The sequence below is a fragment of the Heterodontus francisci genome, chromosome 48 (assembly GCF_036365525.1).
Source record: "Heterodontus francisci isolate sHetFra1 chromosome 48, sHetFra1.hap1, whole genome shotgun sequence".
In the NCBI taxonomy this organism is placed as follows: domain Eukaryota; kingdom Metazoa; phylum Chordata; class Chondrichthyes; order Heterodontiformes; family Heterodontidae; genus Heterodontus; species Heterodontus francisci.
This window is the reverse complement of record NC_090418.1, coordinates 6,203,916-6,228,856: the sequence shown is the minus strand read 5'-3', so window position 1 is coordinate 6,228,856 and position 24,941 is coordinate 6,203,916. Positions and strand designations below refer to the sequence as shown.

General features: G+C 50.3%; 1 protein-coding gene across 3 annotated transcripts in view; it reads left to right on the top strand.

Annotated features, from left to right (window-relative positions):
* The window catches only part of LOC137357342 (amine oxidase [flavin-containing] B-like), a 41,377-nt gene that overhangs the window by 11,145 nt on the left and 5,291 nt on the right, over positions 1-24,941 (top strand). For all 3 annotated transcript variants that reach the window (XM_068023597.1, XM_068023598.1, XM_068023599.1), the window contains exons 3-10: positions 3,431-3,525; positions 4,425-4,562; positions 6,259-6,363; positions 9,131-9,222; positions 10,087-10,228; positions 14,193-14,345; positions 23,418-23,577; positions 24,326-24,470. In XM_068023597.1, the coding sequence (XP_067879698.1) occupies positions 3,431-3,525; positions 4,425-4,562; positions 6,259-6,363; positions 9,131-9,222; positions 10,087-10,228; positions 14,193-14,345; positions 23,418-23,577; positions 24,326-24,470 (1,030 nt within the window). The remainder of the gene's footprint in view (positions 1-3,430; positions 3,526-4,424; positions 4,563-6,258; positions 6,364-9,130; positions 9,223-10,086; positions 10,229-14,192; positions 14,346-23,417; positions 23,578-24,325; positions 24,471-24,941) is intronic.

Here is a 24,941-nt window from a genome sequence, read left to right as displayed (position 1 = left end):
AGGAACGCGCTGCCTGAGAGTGCGGAGGAGGCAGGTTCAATAGTAACTTTCAAAAGAGGATTGGATAAATACTTGAAGGAGATTTGAGGGAACATTGGCGGTCGGAAGCGATCGGGGGGGGCGGGGTGCAGAAATGCTGTTTGACTGACAGTCGTGAGTCATCCAATCGGGTCAGAGTAGGTTCGCTTCCCAATCGGTGTGAGAAGGCGGGGCACCGCGAGGATGGACAACCAATGGCGGGAGCGCAGGGGAGGGGCAGTTGGCGGTGGGAAGTCATGTGATCAAATCTCCAGGAATGCGGCCAAGCCGAGTTGACGACCCAACAATGTGTTGCTGAGACCCAATCTGTGACGCGGGGGTGGGGGGGGGGGGGGGTATTCATCAACACTCTGCATGCTATACCTCAGCGGGCATTACCCCTCTAGTATTCTCACAAAAATCACAAAATCGTCACCGCGCAGGAGGCCATTCGGCCCATTGTGTCCGCACCGGCTCTCCCTCAGCTGCTTTATATTCGAGGCTTTGATTTACTCCCAAAGCCTTCTGCCTATTTCTGCCTCAATACACACACCAAGGCAGTGAGTTTGTCCCTGTCAAATGCCCAACCGCGCCAACCCGCTTCCCCCACCCCTCCCCCATCATCGCTGGCAGGCTCTGTCCCTAACAGCCCAGCGGAGTCATCACGTGTGAGGGAACCTCCCACCCCCGGGGTCCAACCCTCTCCCACGCCAGGGTAGGCCCAGTCACCTTTTAAGTTGCCATTTCCCCTTTAAGAGTGGGCCCCACAGCAGCTGGCTTAACAATTCTCCCACAGTTCCAAATAGTGCAGTGTCCCCATCTGCTGGCGGGAGGACAGGACTGCAGGCAGCACCTCTTTCAGCCAATGGCTGGGCTGCTTTTCTCTTGGGAAACGGACTTGTTTCCAGATCTGCAAAGAGCAAAACTGGACTATCCATTCCCACCCCCCTCTTGGACAGACTAAACACTTACAATCCTATGTGCCACCCCTCCGACTATGGGCGTGAGCTCTGCTAACAGAGCACAGAGGGTTAATCCTGTTGCCTGGGTCTGCCACTTGGCAGTGCACATCATAACTCAGCCACGCCCTATTAAACAAAGACATAAAGATGTTCATTTCTATAGCGCCTTTCATAACCTCACAGCCAATGAAGTACTGTTTGAAGAGCGGTCACTGTTGTAATGTAGGAAACACAGCAGCCAATGCGCACACAGCAAGATCCCACAGACGGCAATGTGATAATGACCAGATCATCCGTCTTAGTGATGTTGGGTTGAGGGATAAATACTGGCTCCGGGACACCGGGGACAGCTCCCCACTCCTCGGCCCGTTCCCCCCGCTCTACCGCAGGATAGTGGGATCTTCCACATCCGTCCGAGAGGACAAACAGGGCCTGGTATTGCCACTAGTAACCCAGGTATTGCTCTGGGGTACATGGGTTCAAATCCCACCACAGCAGAAGGTGGAATTTGAATTCAATTAATAAATCTGGAATTTAAAGCTGGTCTAATGATGGCCATGAAACCATTGTTGATTGTTGTAAAAACCCATCTGGTTCACTAATGTCCTTTAGGGAAGAAAATCGTCTGGCACACATATGACTCCAGATCTACAGCAATGTGGTTGACTCTTACATGCCCTCGAAATGGCCTAGCAAGCCACTCAGTTCAAGGGCGATTAGGAATGGGCAAAAAAAAAGGGCCTCGTTTTGACATCTCCGTCCAAAAGACAGCAACAATTCGCAGCTGCTTTAAGTAAAGTCACTACCAATTTTCATCCACCGTTCTTCGGCTGCCTGGGGTCCTAAACTCTGGCATTCCCTCCCTAAACCTCTCCACCTCTCTCTTCCTTTTAGACATTCCTTAAAACTTTGGCCAAGCTTTTATCACTCTCTAGGTGACTCAGTATCGAATTTTGTTTAGAAAATCGCTGCCGTGAAACAGGAAGGTATATTTTACTTTATTAAATGCGCTATATATATATACAAGTTGTTGTTGCATTTGCTCCATTTCAGTATATGTCAGCAAAAGCGTGCATACTGTGAAGTGTTGATCTTATGCATATCACAGGGAAGGCTCTGGATTAACACTGCATTTCCCCGTTAAGAGGGGATTTTAAAAAAAAATTATTTAATGGGATGTGGGTGTTGCTTAAAGCCAGCATTTATTGCCTGTCCCTAATTGCCTTTGACAATTGAGTGGCTTGCTCGGCCACTTCGGGGGGCAGGTAAGAGTCAGCCACGTTGCTGTGGATCTGGAGTCACATGTCGGCCAGACCGGACCAGGAGGGCAGATTTCCTTCCCTAAAGTGAACGAGATGGGTTTTTTACGACAATTGATGATCGTTTCAAGGCACCATCACTGAGACCAGCTTTCAATTCCAGACTTTTAACTCATTAATTAATCCACCAGCTGCCGGGGTGGGATTTGAACCCGTCTCCCCAGGGCATTAGCCTGGGCCTCTGGATTAGTAGTTCAGCGACCTTACCACGACCACCACCGTCTCTCCAAAGACGCAGAGTCGTCCCGCGATGCTGCCCTCTGTCTCCACCTAGTGGTTGCGGCCTCTCAGCTTCAGAAGGCTGCGCGATTGGCGCCCCTGCACTTCAGCAGCCTGACCCTAATCTCTGGAAATTCCCCCCCCTAAGCCAAGGACAGAATTTCTCCCGGAGTCGCTAGGGTTGACAGCGCTACTAGGTGGCAGCAGGCCTCTGTGCCAGCTTAGTTTGTTGACGCTGTTGCAATTACCCTCTAGCTGACCGTTCTTGGCCCCAGCCCGAGGAAATCTGCTGCGAGGTTCTAATGTTCAGCTGCTACCTTGACCCCGCCCTCTGAGGCCACTGCTCAGGCGTTCCCTGCGGGGGAAGTGGACGAAATAGGCAGAGCCCATGGGTCAACCAGAGCTTAATTGCGAGATGGTGAACAAAGGTTCCTTGTAAATGTTTGACTGCAGGTCAGAGAGAGAACAGCCTGAAATAATTGTCCTTCGTTTCTCTAATTCTAAAATACTTTTCCCAGTTGTGGTCCCGAGAGGGTCAAAAATCCAGAGAAAAGAGCCCTAACCTCCCCAACCTTCCCTGATGGGAAAAACCTCTCAATTGCAGTATCATTCTGGTAAATATTTTTTTGCACCTTCTCCAGTGCCTCTGTATCCTTTCCATATTCTGGAGACCAGAACTGTGCATGGGACTCCAAGTGTGGCCTGACCAAGGTTCCGTACAAGTATAACATAACTTCCCTGCTTTTCATTTCTATCCCCGTTTTTCTAAGCAGCCTTATCAACCCGCATGGCTACTTCTAATGAATCATGAATGTGTACTCTCGGATTCTACCCTTCTCCATCCCATTATTCTCTTAATAGATGTTTTTTTGTCACAGATTAACCTTTGACCTCTGGTCCTGTCTCTTCCAGGCCTCTCGGCTGCGAAACGTCTCGGTGAAATGGGACTCAATGTGTTGGTGCTGGAAGCCAGGGACAGAGTTGGAGGACGCACACACACCGTGCATGTAAGTAAATTGCCTATTTGAGGGCGGGGGGGAGGGGCATTAGCATCATAGTATCTTGTGACTTTATTGTGCATGAAGCTGAGGGATATCAGTGTTGGGAATAGAATTCATCGCAATTTGGCCACCCAGTTCCCCAGCAAACACTCCCAGGACAGGTGCAGCACGGGGGTTAGATACAGAGTAAAGCTCCCTCTACACTGTCCCCATCAAACACTCCCAGGACAGGTACAGCACGGGGTTAGATTCAGAGTAAAGCTCGCTCTACACTGTCCCCATCAAACACTCCCAGGACAGGTACAGCACGGGGGTTAGATTCAGAGTAAAGCTCGCTCTACACTGTCCCCATCAAACACTCCCAGGACAGGTACAGCACGGGGTTAGATTCAGAGTAAAGCTCGCTCTACACTGTCCCCATCAAACACTCCCAGGACAGGTACAGCACGGAGTTAGATACAAGTAAAGCTCCCTCTACACTGTCCCCATCAAACACTCCCAGGACAGGTACAGCACGGGGGTTAGATACAGAGTAAAGCTCCCTCTACACTGTCCCCATCAAACACTCCCAGGACAGGTACAGCACGGGGTTAGATACAGAGTAAAGCTCCCTCTACAATGTGTCTCAGTCCTAATCTCAGGAGAGTGTCCCCTGCTGCCTGATACTTTATTCTATAATACCGCTACCCAGTGCCCTCTCTCGGTGAGATTACAAACTACTCAGTGTGAATGGGGTAGATGGAGGATGTGCTGATGTACCAGTTACCCTCTCAGGCAGTTGCCCCCCGCCCCCACCCCCCCCCCCCCCCCCCACTCACTCCGGTTCAGTTCTGCTGCTACTGCTCCCCCATCCCCATCCAGTGACCTCTCGTGACCTTTCTCTCCTATACTGTTGACTCTGACAGGACCCGCGGTTCGGGTACACGGACGTTGGAGGAGCCTACATTGGGCCCATGCAAAACCACATCGTGCGGCTGGCCAAGGAGCTGGGGGTGGAGACGTATCTGGTGGATGACTCGCAATACAGCCTGATTGAGATTCAGGTAAATGAGGAGTGCCGAGGGGGTGGGGTCATTCGGAGGGGATCAGAGGTAAAGATCAAATGCCAGAGTAATGTGACATAAAAATATAATAATACAGAGTCAACATGGAATTCCAAAGAGAAAATCTTGCTTGACCAACCCTATTGAAATTTATGAAGAGGTAACAGAGGGGGTAGATAAGGGCAATGTAGTAGATGTAATATATCTAGATTCCCAAAAGACCTCCAATAAGGTACCACATAATAGACTAATGAATAAGGTCAGAACATGTGGAGTCAAGGGACAAGTTGCAGAGGGATAGGTGTAAGACGGAAAGCAGAGAATAGGAGTAAACTATTCACAGTGGCGGAAGCTGGGAATTTTCTAAATTGGCGGATGACACCAAATTGGGAGGGATAGGCAATAGTGAGGAGGACTGCAAAAAATTACAGGAGGACATTAATAAACCTGCAAGATGGGCAAATAATTAGCAAATGAATTTCAACACACGATAAATGTGAGGGATTACATTTTGGTAAGCGTAACAAGGACGTTGCATTTTACTAGGAAAATTTCTTCACTCAGATGGTGGTGAATCTTTGGGAATCTCTACCCCAGAGAGCTGTGGATGCTCAGTGACTGGGTATATTCAACACCGAGGTCGATAGATTTTTGGATACAAAGAGAATCAAGGGATAGTGTGGGAAGGTGGAGTTGAGCTAGAAGGTCAGCCATGAATGGTGGAGCAGGCTTGAAGGGGCTGAATGGTCTCCTCCTGCTCCTATTCCGTATGCTATGCTCTTATGAATTCCACGTATTCCTCGGGACAACAGCAACAGCTGGTGTAACGGAATGTGACCTTACTTGAATACACAGTGGGTGGAATTTTGTACTTCCTTCAGTGATTTCATAACAATTTTTAATTTCTAAGAGCTTAATGAGGCACTCGCTACCTCCCCCCCCCCCAAACACCCCACAACCCCAGCCCCTACTCCGAGTCACTACCCCCACCTGGTACACCACCCCACAGAGTGGGAACGGTCCTTTCCTGCTCTGTGTGCTTGTTTTGCCCCGGCGGCAGCAGAGGTGTCAGGAAAGTGGGGAGAATCGGCCAGGGTCGCTGCTCCCGATCGTAGCCCAGTGCCGCCCGCCGCCAAAGCGTGCCCGGGTTTGGGCGAGGGCAGCAATCAGGATGGGCTGTGTTGGCTTCCACAGTTCAATATCCTGCCCACTCTCACCATCTGGGTCCATGGCCAGCTGGGGCAAGTGACTGGAGACAGGACCCCCGCAACCATTGGGCCTGGCCACATTGAGGGGCACTTAAATTAATGAAATTCGAGAAACATCCAGCACAGAAGTAGGCCATTCAGCCCATTGTGCCTGTGCTGGCCCTTTGGAAGAGCTATCCAATTAGTCCCACTCCCCCCTGCTCTTTCCCCATCGCACTGCAATTGTTTCCTTTTCAAGTCTTTATCCAAATCCGTTTTGAAAGTTACTACTAAATCTGCTGCCACCGCCCTTTCAGGCAGCACATTCCCGTTGTAATGATTCATATCTTTCTCTCTTTCTCATTCTTTTCAACCTCGCTACACACCGCGACTTGTAACTCTGCCGCGATCCCCCATTCAGAAAAACGTTGCTCGAGGAGGGAACGAAGAGCGAGAATCTGCCAATTAAAGTACAGGCTTTGTTCTGAAGTGACCCTTTAACCTTTCAGGGATCGGTGCGGAGGTTCAGTGGTGTGATCCCGCCCATCTACAATCCGATTGGCCTCCTGGACCTAAACAACGCCATCCGTACCATCGACAAGATGGCAGCCGAGGTGCGTATTGTCTGCGTGATCACAACGTAGGATGCGGGGCAGCCAATTTGCGCACAGCAAGCTCCCACAAACAGCATTGTGACAACGGATGGGTAATCTGTTTTATTGATGTTGGATGGAGGGATAAATATTGGCCAGGACACCAGGGAGACACTCCCCCTACTCTTCTTTGAAATAGTCTCAGGGGATCATTGACAACTGTCTGAAAGGGCCTTGGTTTAACATCTCATTTGAAAGATGGCACCTCTGACAGTGTGGCACTCCTGCAGTGCTACACTGGGAGTGTCAGCCTGGATTTTGGGACACAGGTCTTGGATGGGGACTTGAACCCACAACCTTTTGGTTCAGAGGTAGAAGTGCTACCCACTGCGCCACTGTTGAACCCAAAAGTAACTAGCCTTAGAAACAGGGAGTCATAGAGTCTTGCAGAGAACAGTCAGGAGCTGACAGGTAACTGAGTCCCACTCGCCCACATGAGCCACGAGAGGGGGTCAATCCCCTCTAGCAACGGCAGCGACACGAGTTTAAATTGCTTCCACTTGAGTCGTCCGACTCCACATCCAGACACTCGGAGGAGGAGTGGGAGTTGTCCCCTGGCATCACACTTACCCTGGGGTGTACTGGCCAGGCTCGGTTCAGCTGGTGTTGAATCCAAGGCAATCTTCGCAACCTGCGGGCGAATTTACAAAAAAATGTGTCTGTTGGGAACAGATTAGTGCTGAGATGTCGATGTGTCGGAGGTCCGATCCCTGAGTCATCCTGTGCAGGAAATCACAGGCTATGATAAACAGTGGCCACGGACCCCACTCCCGTGCACACAATAATGGTCGATTCAAAGATGAAAGAAGAAAGTCGCAGCCTTTGTGATTGTGAATACCTTTCAGATAATTGCTACTTAACAAGCAGGGTAATTCAATTATAATAAAACACGAACCAAGGTGAATACAGGAACAAGATGAGGCCATTCAGCCCCTTGAGCCTGTTCCGTCATTCAAAGAGATCACAGCTGATCTGCGACCTCACTCCATATACCCGCATTTGCCCCATATCCCTTATTAGCTTTGATTAACAAAAATCTATCAATCTCAGGTTTAAAATGAACAATTGATCCGGCATCAATTGTCATTTGTGGAAGAGAGTTCCAAATTTCTACCACCCTTTGTGTGAAGAAGTGCTTCCTAATTTCACTCCTGAGAAAACAGTCTCTAATTTTTAAACAGTGCCCCCTAGTCCTAGACTCCCCAACCAGTGGAAATAGCTTCACTCTATCGACCCTCTGTTCCCCTTTAATTAAAACTTCGATGAAATCACCCCTTAATCGTCTAAATTCTGAGGAACACAACCCTAATTTATTTAATCTTTCTGCATAGCCTAACCCTTGGAATCCAGACACCATTCTGGTAGATCAAACTGCACTCCCTCCATGGCCAATATATTCTTCCTGAAGTGTGCTGCCCAGAACTGCTCACAGTAGCTCGAGGTGTGGCCTTAGAAGGACTTAACACCCCCCAAAGATCTACTTGAACTGCCTGAAAAAAATGGTGCCTGTTTTATGCTGGGTGACCGGGTTTAATTTTGATATCCAATTTAACTCTGAGCAATGCAGATATCAAATTAAAGGTGTTAAATAATCAACTGGTTTATTTAAAGCAGATTAACTTACATGATTTAAGTACATGTCTTGAGAGCCATGTGTTGAGTGTGAATGCTTCCAGAAATCTCCCACAGTTCCACTCTTGCTCAGCAGCTCCACCAGGAGGCCCAATCAATCAAAACAGTGAACTCAGACCGATACCATCAAACGCAGATCAATCAAACACTGCAGTGCCCTTAGTACAGTTTAAGAGATGCCTTTTGTATTTGACGTCTACGATGATGGACTTGTCAATGGGAAAGGTCCCCAGCCAGGGTGGAATGAGCTGATCTCAGCCCTGGCAGTGGTGTTAGGGGCCTGATATTGAGGCTACGGTGGTGATATTTCTGGGCGAATAATCCAGGAGAACGTGCGTTCAAATCCCACAATGGCAGGTTGTGAATTTTGAATTCAGCTTTGAAAAAAAAAATCTGGAAATAAAAATGCTGGTTTTGGTGCAAGTCACCATGAAGATTGGCATAAAAATCCACTGGAACATAAGTCATAGGAACAGGAGTACGCCATTCGGCCCCTCGATCAGCTCCACCTTCCCCCACTATCCCCATATCTCTTAATTTGCTTAGTGCCCAAAAACCTATCGATCTCAGCCTTGAATATATTCAACGACTGGGCATCCACTGCTCTCTGGGGTAGAGAATTCCAAAGATTCACAACGCTCTGAGTGAAGAAATTTCTCCTGAACTCAGTCCGAAATGGCTGACCCCTTATTCTGAGCCCCTGTGTTCTAGATTCCCCAGCCAGGGGGGGAACAATCTCTCAGCATCTACCCTGTCAACCCCGAAAGAATTAGTTCACTACTGTTCCCCTGGGCTCTGGGCCTATATGTGACGCCAGAGCCACATCAACCTGGCCAACTCTTAACTGCCCTCTGAAGTGACCTAATGAGCCCCTCCATTGTACATAAACCATGACTATCGGCTGAAGAAGGGTGCTCGACACCAACTTGTCTGGGCAATTAGGGATGGGCAACAAATGATGCCTTGCCCACATCCCAACAATGAATTCAAAAAGCAGCACGACTTTGCACTCTTGGACAGGAGCGAGGGTAGGAGTGTCAGCCAGAGGTCATGTTGCTGGTTGCTGAGAAAATTCTTTGTTTTCCTTGTGTTGCAGATCCCTCAAACGTCTCCCTGGAAACATCCCAGTGCCGAGCAGCTGGACTCCATGACAGCCAAGGAATTCATTGAGCGGATGGTGTGGGCTGAGTACGGCATGTTCACTGTCTATTACTCACCCTGGGATTGATAATCCCAGCATCAAACAGGAAACCACCACCCCCACCACCCCCCCCCCCCCCCCCCCCACCACCCCCCGACAACCCATAACTGAAGTCTCTTGTTAATGGGGCTGTTTTACCCTGCTCTGTGGGATCTTTCTCTCTCTCTCGCTCTTTTACCCTGTTCCGTGGGCTCTCTCTCTCTCTCACTCTCTCTCTCTCTCTCACTCTCACTCCCTATCTCTCTGTTACCCTGTTGTATGGGGGGGTCTCTCCCTCTCTCTCCTCCCCCTCTCTCATATTCATACAGATGTTTACGACACAGAAGGAGGGCATTCGGCCCAACACGTCCATGCCAGCTCTCCCATCATCTCCTCTCTCCCCCTCTTCCTGCCTCTCTCCCTCCTCCTCTATCCCCCTCTATCTCCCTCCTCTCTCTCTCCCCCCTCTCTGCCTCTATCTCCCCACCCTCTCTATCTCCCCTCTCTATCTCCCCTCTCTATCTCCCCCCTCTCTTTCCCCTCTCTTTCTCCCTTTCTTTCCCCCTCTCTCCCCTCCCTCTCTCCTCCCCCTGCTTTCTCCCCTCTGTCTCCTTTTCTCTCTCTTATCCTATTGTCTTAGGGGGTCTCTCTCTCTCTCTCTGTATCACCCCATATTGCTGGGTTCCCTGACTATGTTTGGTTGGGACAGGAACTCCCAGTGTTGGACCTGTTCACCAGTGGAGCCAGACAGGGGTATCGGACTATTCTGGTGTATTAACCGTGAGGCCGGCCGGTAGCCTGGCTGAGCTTTGCAGTTCCCTCCATTGACTTGCTCTCTGCTAATTCGCCTGCTCTGCTTCCTCTCCGAGCAGATCCACTAAGAGTCTACTGAATATCTTCGTTAAGACGCTGTTCTGCGTGGAAGCTCATGAGATTTCAACGCTCTGCCTGCTGTGGGCAATACGGTGCGGACAAGGCATCGAAATGATGAGCAATATCTCTGGCGGGGCCCAGGTGAGGCGTTTGTTCGGAAGCAATCCTCTTCCTCACTCAATACCTGGGACACTGTGGTTGCAACCCTCCAGAATTTCCCTGGAGTCTCGGGCTGTAGCCCCATTCCGTAGATTTGAGCACATAATCCAGGCCGACACCGGAGGGGTGCTGCACTGTCTGAGGTGCCGTCTTTTGGATATGACATTGAACCGAAATTTTGGCACCCACCCCCACCCCCCTCCACCTCAGGTGGGGGTAGAAGGTTCCATGGCACGAGTGCTCTGCCTAGGTGTCCTGGACAACATTCATCCCTCAGCCCGCAAAACCGATCGCTCAGGTCATTATCTCTTTGCTCTTTGTGGGAGCTTGCTGTGCACAAATTAGCTGCCATGTTACTGTGTTACTGGGAGCAGTTCTGGGCACCACACCTTAGGAAGGATATATTGGCCTCGGAGGGAGTGCAGTGTAGAATTTACCAGAATGATACCTGAACGTCAAGAGTTAAATTAGAGGGAGAGATTACGCAAACTAGGCTTGTATTCCTGGAATTTGGAAGATTAAAAGGTGATTTGGTTGAAGTTTTCAACATATTAAGTTGAACAGATCGGTTCGATAGTGAGAAACGATTTCTGCGGGTCGGGGAGTCTAGGACTAGGGGGCGGAGTTTAAAAATTAGAGCCAGACCTTTCAGGAAACACTTCTTCACACAAAGGGTGGTAGAAGTTTGGAACTCTCTTCCACAAATGACAACTGATGCTGGATCAATTGTTAATTTTAAATCTGAGGTTGATAGATTTTTGTTAATCAAAGGTATTAAGGGATATAGAGTTAGGTCGCTGATCAACCATGATCTCATTGAATGGCGGAACAGGCTTGAGGGGCTGAATGGCCTCATCTTCTTCCTATGTGTTTACCTACAGAACAACAGTGAGGAGGCTTCAATGGGAATTGATTGGTTATGAAGCACTTTGGGGTGCCCTTAGAATGTGGAAGCTGCTCAATAAATGCAACTTATTTCTTAATTCGAGTTCCTAAATCAATCTTACAGCAATATCAAAGGAACCTTACATTCATATAGCGCCTTATCACATCTCTAAAATATCTCACATTAATATTGGACCGCAATGTGGCACCCGCCGTACACGCACAGCAAGATCCCACCAACAGCAATGAGGTGAGTCGGGTTTTACTTAGGCGGTGTGGACTGGGGGAGGAATAGTGACCGGGACAGGGTGAACACTTCCACGGCTCTGCTCCCACTGGCGCCCTGCGATTGCCACAACCCCTCCCTGAAGAGCTGCCAAATTGCTTAAATCATAAATAAAAACAGGAAGTGCCGGAAATACACAGGGCATCCGGCAGCGTCTTTGGAGAGAGAAGCAGAGTTCGCGTTTCAGGTCTGTGACCTCTCATCAGAACTGGCCTGCTGAGTATTTCCGGCACTTTCTGCTTTTATTTCACATTTCCAGCATCTGCAGTGTGTTGCTTCTATTTGCTTGAATTAGGACAACTTTACACAGGGTCGTGACCTTGGAAAGGGTCATAGTATCTTAGACTGATAGAAGACTACGGCACAGAAGCAAGTACAAGGACTAGGGGACACAGACTGAAGATACGGGGGGGTGAGGGAGGCAGGGGGAGATGCGAGGAAGACCCCTTTCTACACAGCGAGTGCTAATGACCTGGAACTCGCTGCCTACGAGGGTGGTGGAAGTGGAGACGATGAATGATTTCAAAAGGAAATTGGGTGGGCACTTGAAGGAAATTAACTTGCAGGGCTGCAGGGATCGAGCAGGGGAATGGGACTGACTGGATTGCTCGACAGAGAGCCGGCATGGGCTCGATGGGCCGAATGGCACCACAGTGAACTCTGACATTGAGTTTGTGCCAGCTCTTTCGAAGACCCACTTCCCCCGCTCTTTCCCCTCCGATATTTTCTCCTTCAGCTCTTTACCTAACTCCCTTCTGAAGGCGATCGTTGAGTCTGCATCCACCGCCAAAAGATTTCCTCCTGGCGGAGCGTGTTGGGCAGAGAGCCTTGGGGAGGTTTTGGCAATGAGTAGGCGGTTTTCTCTGCATCTTTACTGATGGCCAGCTGCTTCGGTTTGCAACCTGTCTGAGCCAGAGTTCCGGACAAAACCACTCGGGGAATACAGGGTGATTCTTCACTCCTTCTTACTGGCTATTTACCGTGTGAGAAACTCCGCTGAATACAGTGTGAGATGTGTTTCAGGTTATATTACTGGTTGCTCAGTTGGCCTGCAGGAGCTTGGCATCAGGAGGGAAGTGAGTAATCGAATCGGGCTGTTTAGGATGATTAAAGGATTTAGAGTCATAGAGTTGTACAGCATAGAAACAGGCCCTTCAGCCCATCGCGTCCATGCCAACCATCATGCCTATCTATACTAATCTCACCTGCCTGCATTAATTCCATATCCCTCTATGCCTTTGGTAAGGTATGTGGAGAGAAATCATTTCCCCTGATGGGGGCGGGGGGTAGTCCAGAACAAGGAGGCGCCAACAGCAACTTATATTTATCTAGCATCTTTAACGTATACAACATCCCAAGGCGCTTCACAGCTGCATTATAAAACAAAATCTGACACCCGAGCCATATAAGGAGATATTAGAGACAGGTGACCAAAAGCTTGGTCACAGAGGTTGGTTTTAAGGGAGCGTCTTAAAGGAGGAGGAGAGAGAGAGAGAGAGAGGCGGAGAGGTTTAGGGAGGGAATTCCAGAGCTTGGGGCTCCAGGCAGCTGAAGGCATGGCCGCCAATGGTGGAGCGATGGGAGTCGGGGGATGCTCGAGGCCAGAATTGGAGGAGCGCAGAGATCTCGGAGGGTTGTAGGGCTGGAGGAGGTTAGAGAGATAGGTGGGGGGAGGTCATGGAGGGATTCGAAGGATAAGAATTTTAAAATCAAGATGTTGTTTGACTGGGAGCCAATGTAGGTCAGCAAGCATGGGGTGTGGGGGGGTTGCGGGGGGGGGGGGGGGAGGTGCCGGGTGAACGGGACTTGGTGCGAGTTAGGACACGGGCAGCAGAGTTTTACATGACCTCAGGTTTACGGAGGGTAGAATGTGGGAGACCAGCCAGGAGTGCGTTGGAATGGTCAAGTCTAGAGGTAACGAAGACATAAATGAAGGTTTCAGCAGCAAATGAGCTGCGACAGGGACGAAGTCGGGCCATGTTACGGAGGTGGAAATGGGCAGTCTTAATGATGGCACGAATATGTGACCGGAAGCTCACCTCAGCGTCAAATGTGACACCGTGGTTGCAAGCAGACTGGCTTAATCTCAGACTGTTGCCAGGGAGAGGGATGGAGTCGGAGTTTAGAGCAGGGACAGAAAACAATGGCTTCAGTCTTCCCAGTACTGAACGTCGGATAAGCAGTCTGATAGTTTAGCAATAGTGGAGGAGTTGAGAGAAGTGGTGCTGAGGTAGAGTTGGGTTTCATCAGCATACATGTGGAAAATTAACGCTGTGCTTTCGAATGATGTCGCCGAGGGGCAGCAAGTAGATGAAAAATGGGAGGGGGCCGCGGATACATCCTTGTTGGGGGGGGGGGACACCAGAGGTGAAGGTGAGGGAGAGGCGTTTGAGGAGGATGGGTCAGAGGCTGCAGACAGGTCAAGAAGGACGAGGAGGGAAAGTTTACTTTTGCTGCAATCACATAACATTAAACTTAGAGCAAAGCATTTCTTCACACATTGGAGAGTGCAAATCTGGAACTTTCTCCTCCTAAAAAGCTGTCGAGGCTGGGGGGTCAATTGAAAATTTCAAAACTGAGATTGATTTTTGTTGGGTAAGGGGATTAACGGTTACGCACCCAAGGCGGGTAGATGGAGTTAAGATACAGATTGACCATGATCTCATTGAATGGCAGAACAGGCTTGAGGGGCTGAATGGCCTCCTCATGTTCCTACGTTGCATGATGATTGGTATTGCTCTGGCCGTGACTGCCTTCCCTCCTTCGGTTTTGCAGGAACGAAAGTTTGTCGGAGGAGCGCAGACGATCAGCGAGCGATTGGCCGAGCGGATAGGGAAGGACAGGGTCCGCCTGCGGTCGCCAGTGGTCAGAGTGGTGCAGGAGCAAGATGGCGTGACCGTCACCAGCGAGGGGGGCGAGGCATTCAGGGTGAGGAGTGATCAGCGCTGTTGGAGGGCAGAGGAATCCCCCTCGAGGGAGTTCAATCTAGAAGGGCTGGGTCTGAGTTCACGGGGAGTTGGAGGGGAGGGAGAGAGTGAGGGAAGAGAGAGTGGAGGAGGACAAGGAGAGTGGAGGATGCAGGGAGGGGAGGAGGAGGAGGGGAGGAGGATGAGGGGAGTGGAGGAGGAGAGTGGAACTGAGGAGTTGAGGAGAGATGTAGAGTGGAGGAAGAGGAGAGTGCAAGGGATGGAGGTGAGGAAGAGAGTGGGAATTGAGGAGGTGTGAGCAGGAGGAGATGAATGGAGGTGAGGAGAGAAGTGGAAGTGAGGAGGCAAGTGGAGGAGGAGAACAAGAGTTGAGGAGGAAGAGGATAGTGGAGGGTGGCCTGTGGGATGTAGAGGGGATGGGAGGGAAATGGAGGAGGAGAGAGAGAAGGGGGAGAGGGAGTGATGGAGGAATAGCACAAGGTGAATGGGAGTCCCAAGTAGATGGAGTAGCTTATCTCAGCTGTGCTGCCAGAGGGAGGGGACAGGCAGGGAGCAGAGTGGGGAATGGATCGAGTGACCTCTTCATAGCTGGTTTATAGCTACATCGATACAGGCCTGGGAATAGGAAATACACCTACCCTGTCTAACCCACAGCAATCAGGGGCACAGAGCTAGGCAATAGGCAACAGGAAAAAGGGTTTGTACACCAGAAAGGTGGCAAAGATTCAGAATTGTTCCAACATCCATTAGTTCTCAGTGTCGATAGAAACTTCAATATTTTTATTGGCTCATATTGATGATCTCAGTTTGATTACAGTCCTGGTGCCGAAAGTCTGAGAGAGCTGGATTAACATCAGTAGAGATACAGTCAGTAACACAGGGCGCTGGGGGGAGAGGGGTTACTGAGTGACAGTGTGAGGGAGCTGGATTAACATCGGTAGAGACACAGTCAGTAACACAGGGTGCTGGGGGGAGAGGGGTTACTGAGTGACAGTGTGAGGGAGCTGGATTAACATCATTAGAGATACAGTCAGTAACACAGGGTGCTGGGGGAGAGGGGTTACTGAGTGACAGTGTGAGGGAGCTGGATTAACATCAGTAGAGATACAGTCAGTAACACAAGGCACTGGGGGGAGAGGGGTTACTGAGTGACAGTGTGAGAGAGCTGGATTAACATCAGTAGAGATACAGTCAGTAACACAGGGCACTGGGGGGAGAGGGGTTACTGAGTGACAGTGTGAGAGAGCTGGATTAACATCAGTAGAGATACAGTCAGTAACACAAGGCACTGGGGGGAGAGGGGTTACTGAGTGACAGTGTGAGGGAGCTGGATTAACATCAGTAGAGATACAGTCAGTAACACAGGGCGCTGGGGGGAGAGGGGTTACTGAGTGACAGTGTGAGAGAGCTGGATTAACATCAGTAGAGATACAGTCAGTAACACAGGGTGCTGGGGGGAGAGGGGTTACTGAGTGACAGTGTGAGGGAGCTGGATTAACATCAGTAGAGATACAGTCAGTAACACAGGGCGCTGGGGGGAGAGGGGTTACTGAGTGACAGTGTGAGAGAGCTGGATTAACATCAGTAGAGATACAGTCAGTAACAAATGGCGCTGGGGGGAGAGGGGTTACTGAGTGACAGTGTGAGAGAGCTGGATTAACATCAGTAGAGATACAGTCAGTAACACAGGGCACTGGGGGGAGAGGGGTTACTGAGTGACAGTGTGAGGGAGCTGGATTAACATCTGTAGAGATACAGTCAGTAACACAGGGCGCTGGGGGGAGAGGGGTTACTGAGTGACAGTGTGAGGGAGCTGGATTAACATCAGTAGAGATACAGTCAGTAACACAGGGCGCTGGGGGGAGAGGGGTTACTGAGTGACAGTGTGAGAGAGCTGGATTAACATCAGTAGAGATACAGTCAGTAACACAGGGCGCTGGGGGGAGAGGGGTTACTGAGTGACAGTGTGAGAGAGCTGGATTAACATCAGTAGAGATACAGTCAGTAACACAGGGCGCTGGGGGGAGAGGGGTTACTGAGTGACAGTGTGAGGGAGCTGGATTAACATCAGTAGAGATACAGTCAGTAACACAGGGCGCTGGGGGGAGAGGGGTTACTGAGTGACAGTGTGAGAGAGCTGGATTAACATCAGTAGAGATACAGTCAGTAACACAGGGCGCTGGGGGGAGAGGGGTTACTGAGTGACAGTGTGAGAGAGCTGGATTAACATCAGTAGAGATACAGTCAGTAACACAGGGCGCTGGGGGGAGAGGGGTTACTGAGTGACAGTGTGAGAGAGCTGGATTAACATCAGTAGAGATACAGTCAGTAACACAGGGCGCTGGGGGGAGAGGGGTTACTGAGTGACAGTGTGAGGGAGCTGGATTAACATCAGTAGAGATACAGTCAGTAACAAAGGGCGCTGGGGGGAGAGGGGTTACTGAGTGACAGTGTGAGAGAGCTGGATTAACATCAGTAGAGATACAGTCAGTAACACAGGGCGCTGGGGGGAGAGGGGTTACTGAGTGACAGTGTGAGGGAGCTGGATTAACATCAGTAGAGATACAGTCAGTAACACAGGGTGCTGGGGGGGATAGGATTACTGAGTGACAGTGTGAGAGAGATGGATTAACATCATTAGAGATACAGTCAGTAATACAGGGTGCTGGGGGGGAGGGGTTACTGAGTGACAGTGTGAGGACCCTGGATTAACATCAGTAGAGATACAGTCAGTAACACAGGGCACTGGGGGGAGAGGGGTTACTGAGTGACAGTGTGAGGGAGCTGGATTAACATCAGTAGAGATACAGCCAGTAACACAGGGTGCAGGGGGGTAGAGGGGTTACTGAGTGACAGTGTGAGAGAGATGGATTAACATCAGTAGAGATACAGTCAGTAACACAGGGCACTGGGGGCAGAGGGGTTACTGAGTGACAGTGTGAAGGAGCTGGATTAACATCAGTAGAGATACAGTCAGTAACACAGGGCGCTGGGGGGGGAGGGGTTACTGAGTGACAGTGTGAGAGAGCTGGATTAACATCAGTAGAGATACAGTCAGTAACACAGGGCGCTGGGGGGAGAGGGGTTACTGAGTGACAGTGTGAGAGAGCTGGATTAACATCAGTAGAGATACAGTCAGTAACACAGGGCACTGGGGGGAGAGGGGTTACTGAGTGACAGTGTGAGAGAGCTGGATTAACATCAGTAGAGATACAGTCAGTAACACAGGGCGCTGGGGCAGAGGGTTACTGAGTGACAGTGTGAGAGAGCTGGATTAACATCAGTAGAGATACAATCAGTAACACAGGGCACTGGGGGGAGAGGGATTACTGAGTGACAGTGTGAGGGAGCTGGATTAAAATCAGTAGAGATACAGACTGTAACACAGGGTGCTGGGGGGAGAAGGGTTACTGAGTGACAGTGTGAGAGAGCTGGATTAACATCAGGAGAGATACAGTCAGTAACACAGGGCACTGGGGGGAGAGGGGTTACTGAGTGACAGTGTGAGGGAGCTGGATTAACATCAGTAGAGATACAGTCAGTAACACAAGGCACTGGGGGGAGAGGGGTTACTGAGTGACAGTGTGAGGGAGCTGGATTAACATCAGTAGAGATACAGTCAGTAACACAGGGCACTGGGGGGAGAGGGGTTACTGAGTGACAGTGTGAGGGAGCTGGATTAACATCTGTAGAGATACAGTCAGTAACACAGGGCGCTGGGGGGAGAGGGGTTACTGAGTGACAGTGTGAGGGAGCTGGATTAACATCAGTAGAGATACAGTCAGTAACACAGGGCGCTGGGGGGAGAGGGGTTACTGAGTGACAGTGTGAGAGAGCTGGATTAACATCAGTAGAGATACAGTCAGTAACACAGGGCGCTGGGGGGAGAGGGGTTACTGAGTGACAGTGTGAGAGAGCTGGATTAACATCAGTAGAGATACAGTCAGTAACACAGGGCGCTGGGGGGAGAGGGGTTACTGAGTGACAGTGTGAGGGAGCTGGATTAACATCAGTAGAGATACAGTCAGTAACACAGGGCGCTGGGGGGAGAGGGGTTACTGAGTGACAGTGTGAGAGAGCTGGATTAACATCAGTAGAGATACAGTCAGTAACACAGGGCGCTGGGGGGAGAGGGGTTACTGAGTGACAGTGTGAGAGAGCTGGATTAACATCAGTAGAGATACAGTCAGTAACACAGGGCGCTGGGGGGAGAGGGGTTACTGAGTGACAGTGTGAGAGAGCTGGATTAACATCAGTAGAGATACAGTCAGTAACACAGGGCGCTGGGGGGAGAGGGGTTACTGAGTGACAGTGTGAGGGAGCTGGATTAACATCAGTAGAGATACAGTCAGTAACAAAGGGCGCTGGGGGGAGAGGGGTTACTGAGTGACAGTGTGAGAGAGCTGGATTAACATCAGTAGAGATACAGTCAGTAACACAGGGCGCTGGGGGGAGAGGGGTTACTGAGTGACAGTGTGAGGGAGCTGGATTAACATCAGTAGAGATACAGTCAGTAACACAGGGTGCTGGGGGGGATAGGATTACTGAGTGACAGTGTGAGAGAGATGGATTAACATCATTAGAGATACAGTCAGTAATACAGGGTGCTGGGGGGGAGGGGTTACTGAGTGACAGTGTGAGGACCCTGGATTAACATCAGTAGAGATACAGTCAGTAACACAGGGCACTGGGGGGAGAGGGGTTACTGAGTGACAGTGTGAGGGAGCTGGATTAACATCAGTAGAGATACAGCCAGTAACACAGGGTGCAGGGGGGGGAGAGGGGTTACTGAGTGACAGTGTGAGAGAGATGGATTAACATCAGTAGAGATACAGTCAGTAACACAGGGCACTGGGGGCAGAGGGGTTACTGAGTGACAGTGTGAAGGAGCTGGATTAACATCAGTAGAGATACAGTCAGTAACACAGGGCGCTGGGGGGGGAGGGGTTACTGAGTGACAGTGTGAGAGAGCTGGATTAACATCAGTAGAGATACAGTCAGTAACACAGGGCGCTGGGGGGAGAGGGGTTACTGAGTGACAGTGTGAGAGAGCTGGATTAACATCAGTAGAGATACAGTCAGTAACACAGGGCACTGGGGGGAGAGGGGTTACTGAGTGACAGTGTGAGAGAGCTGGATTAACATCAGTAGAGATACAATCAGTAACACAGGGCACTGGGGGGAGAGGGATTACTGAGTGACAGTGTGAGGGAGCTGGATTAAAATCAGTAGAGATACAGACTGTAACACAGGGTGCTGGGGGGAGAAGGGTTACTGAGTGACAGTGTGAGAGAGCTGGATTAACATCAGGAGAGATACAGTCAGTAACACAGGGCACTGGGGGGAGAGGGGTTACTGAGTGACAGTGTGAGGGAGCTGGATTAACATCAGTAGAGATACAGCCAGTAACACAGGGTGCAGGGGGGGAGAGGGGTTACTGAGTGACAGTGTGAAGGAGCTGGATTAACATCAGTAGAGATACAGTCAGTAACACAGGGCACTGGGGGCAGAGGGGTTACTGAGTGACAGTGTGAGAGAGATGGATTAACATCATTAGAGATACAGTCAGTAACACAGGGCACTGGGGGGAGAGGGGTTACTGAGTGACAGTGTGAGAGAGCTGGATTAACATCAGTAGAGATACAGTCAGTAACACAGGGCGCTGGGGGGAGAGGGGTTACTGAGTGACAGTGTGAGAGAGTTGGATTAACATCAGTAGAGATACAGTCAGTAACACAGGGCACTGGGGGAGAGGGGTTACTGAGTGACAGTGTGAGAGAGCTGGATTAACATCATTAGAGATACAGTCAGTAACACAGGGCACTGGGGGGAGAGGGGTTACTGAGTGACAGTGTGAGAGAGCTGGATTAACATCAGTAGAGATACAGTCAGTAACACAGGGCACTGGGGGGAGAGGGGTTACTGAGTGACAGTGTGAGAGAGCTGGATTAACATCAGTAGAGATACAGTCAGTAACACAGGGCACTGGGGGAGAGGGGTTACTGAGTGACAGTGTGAGGGAGCTGGATTAACATCTGTAGTGATACAGTCAGTAACACAGGGTGCTGGGGGGAGAGGGGTTACTGAGTGACAATGTGAGAGAGCTGGATTAACATCAGTAGAGATACAGTCAGTAACACAGGGCACTGGGGGGAGAGGGGTTACTGAGTGACAGTGTGAGAGAGCTGGATTAACATCAGTAGAGATACAGTCAGTAACACAGGGCGCTGGGGGGAGAGGGGTTACTGAGTGACAGTGTGAGAGAGTTGGATTAACATCAGTAGAGATACAGTCAGTAACACAGGGCACTGGGGGAGAGGGGTTACTGAGTGACAGTGTGAGAGAGCTGGATTAACATCATTAGAGATACAGTCAGTAACACAGGGCACTGGGGGGAGAGGGGTTACTGAGTGACAGTGTGAGAGAGCTGGATTAACATCAGTAGAGATACAGTCAGTAACACAGGGCACTGGGGGGAGAGGGGTTACTGAGTGACAGTGTGAGAGAGCTGGATTAACATCAGTAGAGATACAGTCAGTAACACAGGGCACTGGGGGAGAGGGGTTACTGAGTGACAGTGTGAGAGAGCTGGATTAACATCAGTAGAGATACAGTCAGTAACACAGGGCACTGGGGGGAGAGGGGTTACTGAGTGACAGTGTGAGAGAGCTGGATTAACATCAGTAGAGATACAGTCAGTAACACAGGGCGCTGGGGCAGAGGGTTACTGAGTGACAGTGTGAGAGAGCTGGATTAACATCAGTAGAGATACAATCAGTAACACAGGGCACTGGGGGGAGAGGGATTACTGAGTGACAGTGTGAGGGAGCTGGATTAAAATCAGTAGAGATACAGACTGTAACACAGGGTGCTGGGGGGAGAAGGGTTACTGAGTGACAGTGTGAGAGAGCTGGATTAACATCAGTAGAGATACAGTCAGTAACACAGGGCACTGGGGGGAGAGGGGTTACTGAGTGACAGTGTGAGGGAGCTGGATTAACATCAGTAGAGATACAGCCAGTAACACAGGGTGCAGGGGGGGAGAGGGGTTACTGAGTGACAGTGTGAAGGAGCTGGATTAACATCAGTAGAGATACAGTCAGTAACACAGGGCACTGGGGGCAGAGGGGTTACTGAGTGACAGTGTGAGAGAGATGGATTAACATCATTAGAGATACAGTCAGTAACACAGGGCACTGGGGGGAGAGGGGTTACTGAGTGACAGTGTGAGAGAGCTGGATTAACATCAGTAGAGATACAGTCAGTAACACAGGGCGCTGGGGGGAGAGGGGTTACTGAGTGACAGTGTGAGAGAGCTGGATTAACATCAGTAGAGATACAGTCAGTAACACAGGGCACTGGGGGAGAGGGGTTACTGAGTGACAGTGTGAGAGAGCTGGATTAACATCAGTAGAGATACAGTCAGTAACACAGGGCACTGGGGGGAGAGGGGTTACTGAGTGACAGTGTGAGAGAGCTGGATTAACATCAGTAGAGATACAGTCAGTAACACAGGGCACTGGGGGGAGAGGGGTTACTGAGTGACAGTGTGAGAGAGCTGGATTAACATCAGTAGAGATACAGTCAGTAACACAGGGCACTGGGGGAGAGGGGTTACTGAGTGACAGTGTGAGGGAGCTGGATTAACATCTGTAGTGATACAGTCAGTATCACAGGGTGCTGGGGGGAGAGTGGTTACTGAGTGACAATGTGAGAGAGCTGGATTAACATCAGTAGAGATACAGTCAGTAACACAGGGCACTGGGGGGAGAGGGGTTACTGAGTGACAGTGTGAGAGAGCTGGATTAACATCAGTAGAGATACAATCAGTAACACAGGGCACTGGGGGGAGAGGGATTACTGAGTGACAGTGTGAGGGAGCTGGTTTAAAATCAGTAGAGATACAGACTGTAACACAGGGTGCTGGGGGGAGAAGGGTTACTGAGTGACAGTGTGAGAGAGCTGGATTAACATCACTAGAGACACAGTCAGTAACACAGGGCACTGTGGGGAGAGGGGTTACTGAGTGACAGTGTGAGGACCCTGGATTAACATCTGTAGAGATACAGTCAGTAACACAGGGCACTGGGGGGAGAGGGGTTACTGAGTGACAGTGTGAGAGAGCTGGATTAACATCAGTAGAGACACAGTCAGTAACACAGGGCACTGGGGGGAGAGGGGTTACTGAGTGACAATGTGAGAGAGCTGGATTAACATCAGTAGAGATACAGTCAGTAACACAGGGCACTGGGGGGAGAGGGGTTACTGAGTGACAGTGTGAGAGAGCTGGATTAACATCAGTAGAGATACAGTCAGTAACACAGGGTGCTGGGGGGTGAGGGGTTACTGAGTGACAGTGTGAGAGAGCTGGATTAACATCAGTAGAGATACAGTCAGTAACACAGGGTGCTGGGGGGAGAGGGGTTACTGAGTGACAGTGTGAGAGAGATGGAATAACATCAGTAGAGATACAGTCAGTAACACAGGGCACTTCGGGGGAGAGGGGTTACTGAGTGACAGTGTGAGGGAGCTGGATTAACATCAGTAGAGATACAGCCAGTAACACAGGGTGCAGGGGGGGAGAGGGGTTACTGAGTGACAGTGTGAGAGAGATGGATTAACATCAGTAGAGATACAGTCAGTAACACAGGGCGCTGGGGGGAGAGGGGTTACTGAGTGACAGTGTGAGAGAGCTGGATTAACATCAGTAGAGATACAGTCAGTAACACAGGGTGCTGGGGGGTGAGGGGTTACTGAGTGACAATGTGAGAGAGCTGGATTAACATCAGTAGAGATACAGTCAGTAACACAGGGCACTTCGGGGGAGAGGGGTTACTGAGTGACAGTGTGAGAGAGCTGGATTAACATCAGTAGAGATACAGTCAGTAACACAGGGCACTTCGGGGGAGAGGGGTTACTGACAGACTCGCTTCTCATGGTCAATGAAATGCTCGGAGTCTGGTCCAGGGAGAGTCTCTGGGACTTTGCAGATATGCGGGTTCACCGTGACCTTGTGTTCACCTCTCTGTGCCTCATCCCTGTCTCATTATCCGCACCCTTCCTGCCATCCTAGGCGCGGTTTGCCATCTCGGCCGTGCCACATGCCATTCTGCAGATGATCCATTTCCAGCCTCCGCTGCCCGCCAGGAAGAGCCAATTGATCCAGCGGATGCCAATGGGTTCAGTCATCAAGACCGTCACGTTTTATGATGAAGCTTTCTGGAAAGAGAGAGGTAAGGTAGCTGGAGTACTGTGCGCAGTGTTGTACTCCTTACCTAAAGGACAATGTACTTGCTTTAGAGGGAGTGCAGCAAAGGTTCACTAGGCTGATTCCTGGGGTGAGAGGGCTGTGCTCTGAGGAGAGATTGAGTAGACTCGGCCTATATTCTGTGGAGTTTAGAAGATTAAGAAGTGATCTGATTGAAAAGTCTTAGAGGGCTTGACAGGGTAGATGCTGAGAGGATGTTTCCCCCTGGGCTGGAGAGTCTAGAACACGGGGTCACAATCTCAGGATAAGGGGACGACCATTTAGGACTGAGATGAGGAGAGATTTCTTCACTCAGAGGGTTGTGAATCTTTGGAATTCTCTACCCCAGAGGCCACAGTCTTTGAGTATATTTAAGACTGAGATTGATACATTTTTGGGTTTTAAGGGAACTAATGGATATGGGGATCGGGCAGGAAGGTGAGTTTGAGGTAGACGATCAGCCATGACCATGTTGAATGGCAGAGCAGGCTCACAGGGCGATGTGGCCTACCCCAGTTCCTATTTCCATCACCCATAGCAACGGGGCTGAAAAATAGCTGAGCAACGCCACATTTGAACTTTGAACTCCAGCATAGAGGGCGTAAGAGGTGTTTTTTTCCCCACCCCAATGTGCTGAGGTTTTGGACGTTGTGCTCTGTTCCATTCATTGTTCAAGTTGGGTTGACCTCCCCTCTCCCTCCATCCTGCACCCACCCCCACCTCCCCCCCCCCAGGTTTCAGTGGCTGTTCCATGTCGGATACTGGGCCTGTTGACTTCAGCATCGATGACACAAAGCCCGATGGGAGTCACCCGGCCATCATGGGTTTCATCCAGGCAGGCACCGCGCGGAGAATGAGCCTGGACACCCCGGAGCGAAGGTTGGGTCGAACGAGACAATCAACGGGATGATTTCGACGGAGCAAAGGGTCGTGAGCAGACGGCAACAAAATGTTGGGATGGTCCACTTCCTAGTGGGGAGGGGACCGCTGGGCTGGGGCTGACAGTCTGTGGCAGCGGTAGAATAGTGGTTAGGTAACTGGACTAATAATCTGGAGACAGGAGTTCAAATCCCACCACGGCATTGAGGGCAATTAAATTCAGTTAATCAAATGAATCTGGAGTAGAAAGCTAGTCTTTGTAACAGAGACCATGAATCTACTGGATTGTTGTTTAAAAACTCATCTGGTTTCCTAATGCCCTTTAGGTAAGGAAATCCGCCATCCTTACCTGGTCTGGCCTACATGTGACTCCAGACCCACAGCAACGTGGTTGACACTTAATTGCCTTCTGCAATGGTCTAGCAAGACACTCAGTTGCAGAAAGTTGGGGATGGGTGATAAATGCTGCCC